We start from the raw sequence: 1,824 nt of genomic DNA, 5'->3' as shown, positions 1-1,824 counted from the left end.
TTATTGGCCACTGGAAATGTCTAGTGGCATTCAAGTTTTACCAAGGGGCTTAGGTTATTTCTGTGGGTGGAGACAGTAATGTTGTCATAAACTTGCTAGGCATTCAAAATGAGTGGGTGATGCGTTGTTGTGGTAGGATACTGTTCCTGATTCGTAAGGCTGCAAGTGGCTGTCAATGCTATGACGTAATTTTTTGAAGCTTATTGAATGAAGATCTTTATAAAAAGAAAAAGATTATTGTAATATCATTTATGAGAACCCAGATTTTCAGCACAAATCGTATCCCAAAATATGGTTCTTTGGTTTGGTGATAGAGGATATACTTGGTTCAGATTTTCTCTCTAATATTCTTTGGATATTAGGTTTGGCTTTGGAATTACTGCCTTTATTTGCTTTCATTTTCTGTTGTTTATTTCCAACCAGGGAAGCCACATCAATAGCCCTACATGATCAGGAGTTGGAACAGAATCCTTTACCCTCTTGTGCACCCTCAGAAACTTAAAGACTTATCTATAGTAGTTTTTATCTCGTCTTCTTCTTTGTGCATATATGTTCATACTGCTTCTGGTGTTGCTTAGCTTTTTAGTGTTCATATTACTTCTGTCTATGGCAGCTGGTTTTTATATTTGGTGGGGATGCTTGGTATGGGTTCCATTTGTCTATACTTCTCCAGGCATGTACCTTGTCAACCATCCTGTAAACCTTGGAACTCAGGTATATCATATATCCTCTTTTCAGTGGTTTGGCCAAAATATAGGAATTGTGCAACGTGTCTGTATGTTATATTATTTTGGCATTTTGATATAAGGCATGTTCAAATTCTGATTAGGTACAATTTCACTTTTTCAACCGCATACCTTTCCTGTTTGCCAAAATTACATTTGTACTTTTCCTGCACTCTACATTTTATGCATTTTCAATGCAGTTTGGTTCATCAATGTGATGAACACTTCGCTACCTAGGCCGTTCTAGAGAAATGGGGTGAAGGTTGGATGAGGAAAACTTTGTATGAATTGACAGAATTACTTCAAAAGTATTGAAGTATAACAATTTTTTTCCTGAAATCATATTTTTGGAATCTGAGAAATTTTTTATATAAGCTTTAAACTAGGGAAAGTAACTCCACTGAGCTCAAGGGAGCCTTAATCCCTGCTTATTTGGGTGGGCTAAATGGGTATGTACCAGCATAAAATGTATTAAGCCTTTGCTAAAGTGCCCGATTGGATGAGCTTAAGCAGTTGATTTTTTATGTCAACAAATTTCTCAATTTAGTTTTTATCATCCCTTTCTTCTTTGCCCCTTTCTGACAGTGTCCATCTCTTGTTTCAGCTTGCAATTTATATACTAGTGGCAGGCATTCTGTGCATATATATCAACTATGATTGTGACAGGCAGAGGCAAGAATTTCGTAGAACAAATGACAAATGCTTAGTTTGGGGAAAAGCTCCTTCAAAGGTGCTGATTTTTTGCACTTACCACATGATTTCATAACTATGTACACTTCTTCTTGCGATATCTTTTGCCGGCGGACAGGCAATTTTTACCATAATCTGCGGATAAAAGATATAATTTAATTGACATGCTTTACAGATAGTGGCCTCATACACTACCACATCTGGGGAAACAAAAAACATTCTTCTTTTAACATCTGGATGGTGAGTTTACAATTTTCCTTTATATCAACTCTTATTTGTGGCTGTAGGGTTGCTATTTCCTTGTCCCCTATTCCTAAGGGGTTGAAGTCACCTTTAAGTTGGTCCTAGTAACATGGGAGAGATGCAGTTGGATAAGGCCAAAATTTCTAAATCTTAGGGCCATGTTTGA

The 1,824-nt window shown here is 36.9% G+C and overlaps 1 protein-coding gene across 1 annotated transcript; it reads left to right on the top strand.

Annotated features, from left to right (window-relative positions):
• The first annotated feature begins 579 nt into the window (after positions 1-579).
• On the top strand, positions 580-1,824 carry LOC121235232 (7-dehydrocholesterol reductase-like). Its single transcript, XM_041131547.1, has 3 exons — positions 580-714; positions 1,330-1,455; positions 1,591-1,824. Exons 1-3 carry the CDS (start codon positions 607-609, stop codon positions 1,657-1,659), a joined length of 303 nt encoding a protein of 100 aa, XP_040987481.1. The 5' UTR covers positions 580-606; the 3' UTR covers positions 1,660-1,824.

This window comes from Juglans microcarpa x Juglans regia, chromosome 6D (genome assembly GCF_004785595.1).
Source record: "Juglans microcarpa x Juglans regia isolate MS1-56 chromosome 6D, Jm3101_v1.0, whole genome shotgun sequence".
Lineage (NCBI taxonomy): Eukaryota > Viridiplantae > Streptophyta > Magnoliopsida > Fagales > Juglandaceae > Juglans > Juglans microcarpa x Juglans regia.
This window is presented reverse-complemented; position numbering and strand designations above follow the sequence as displayed.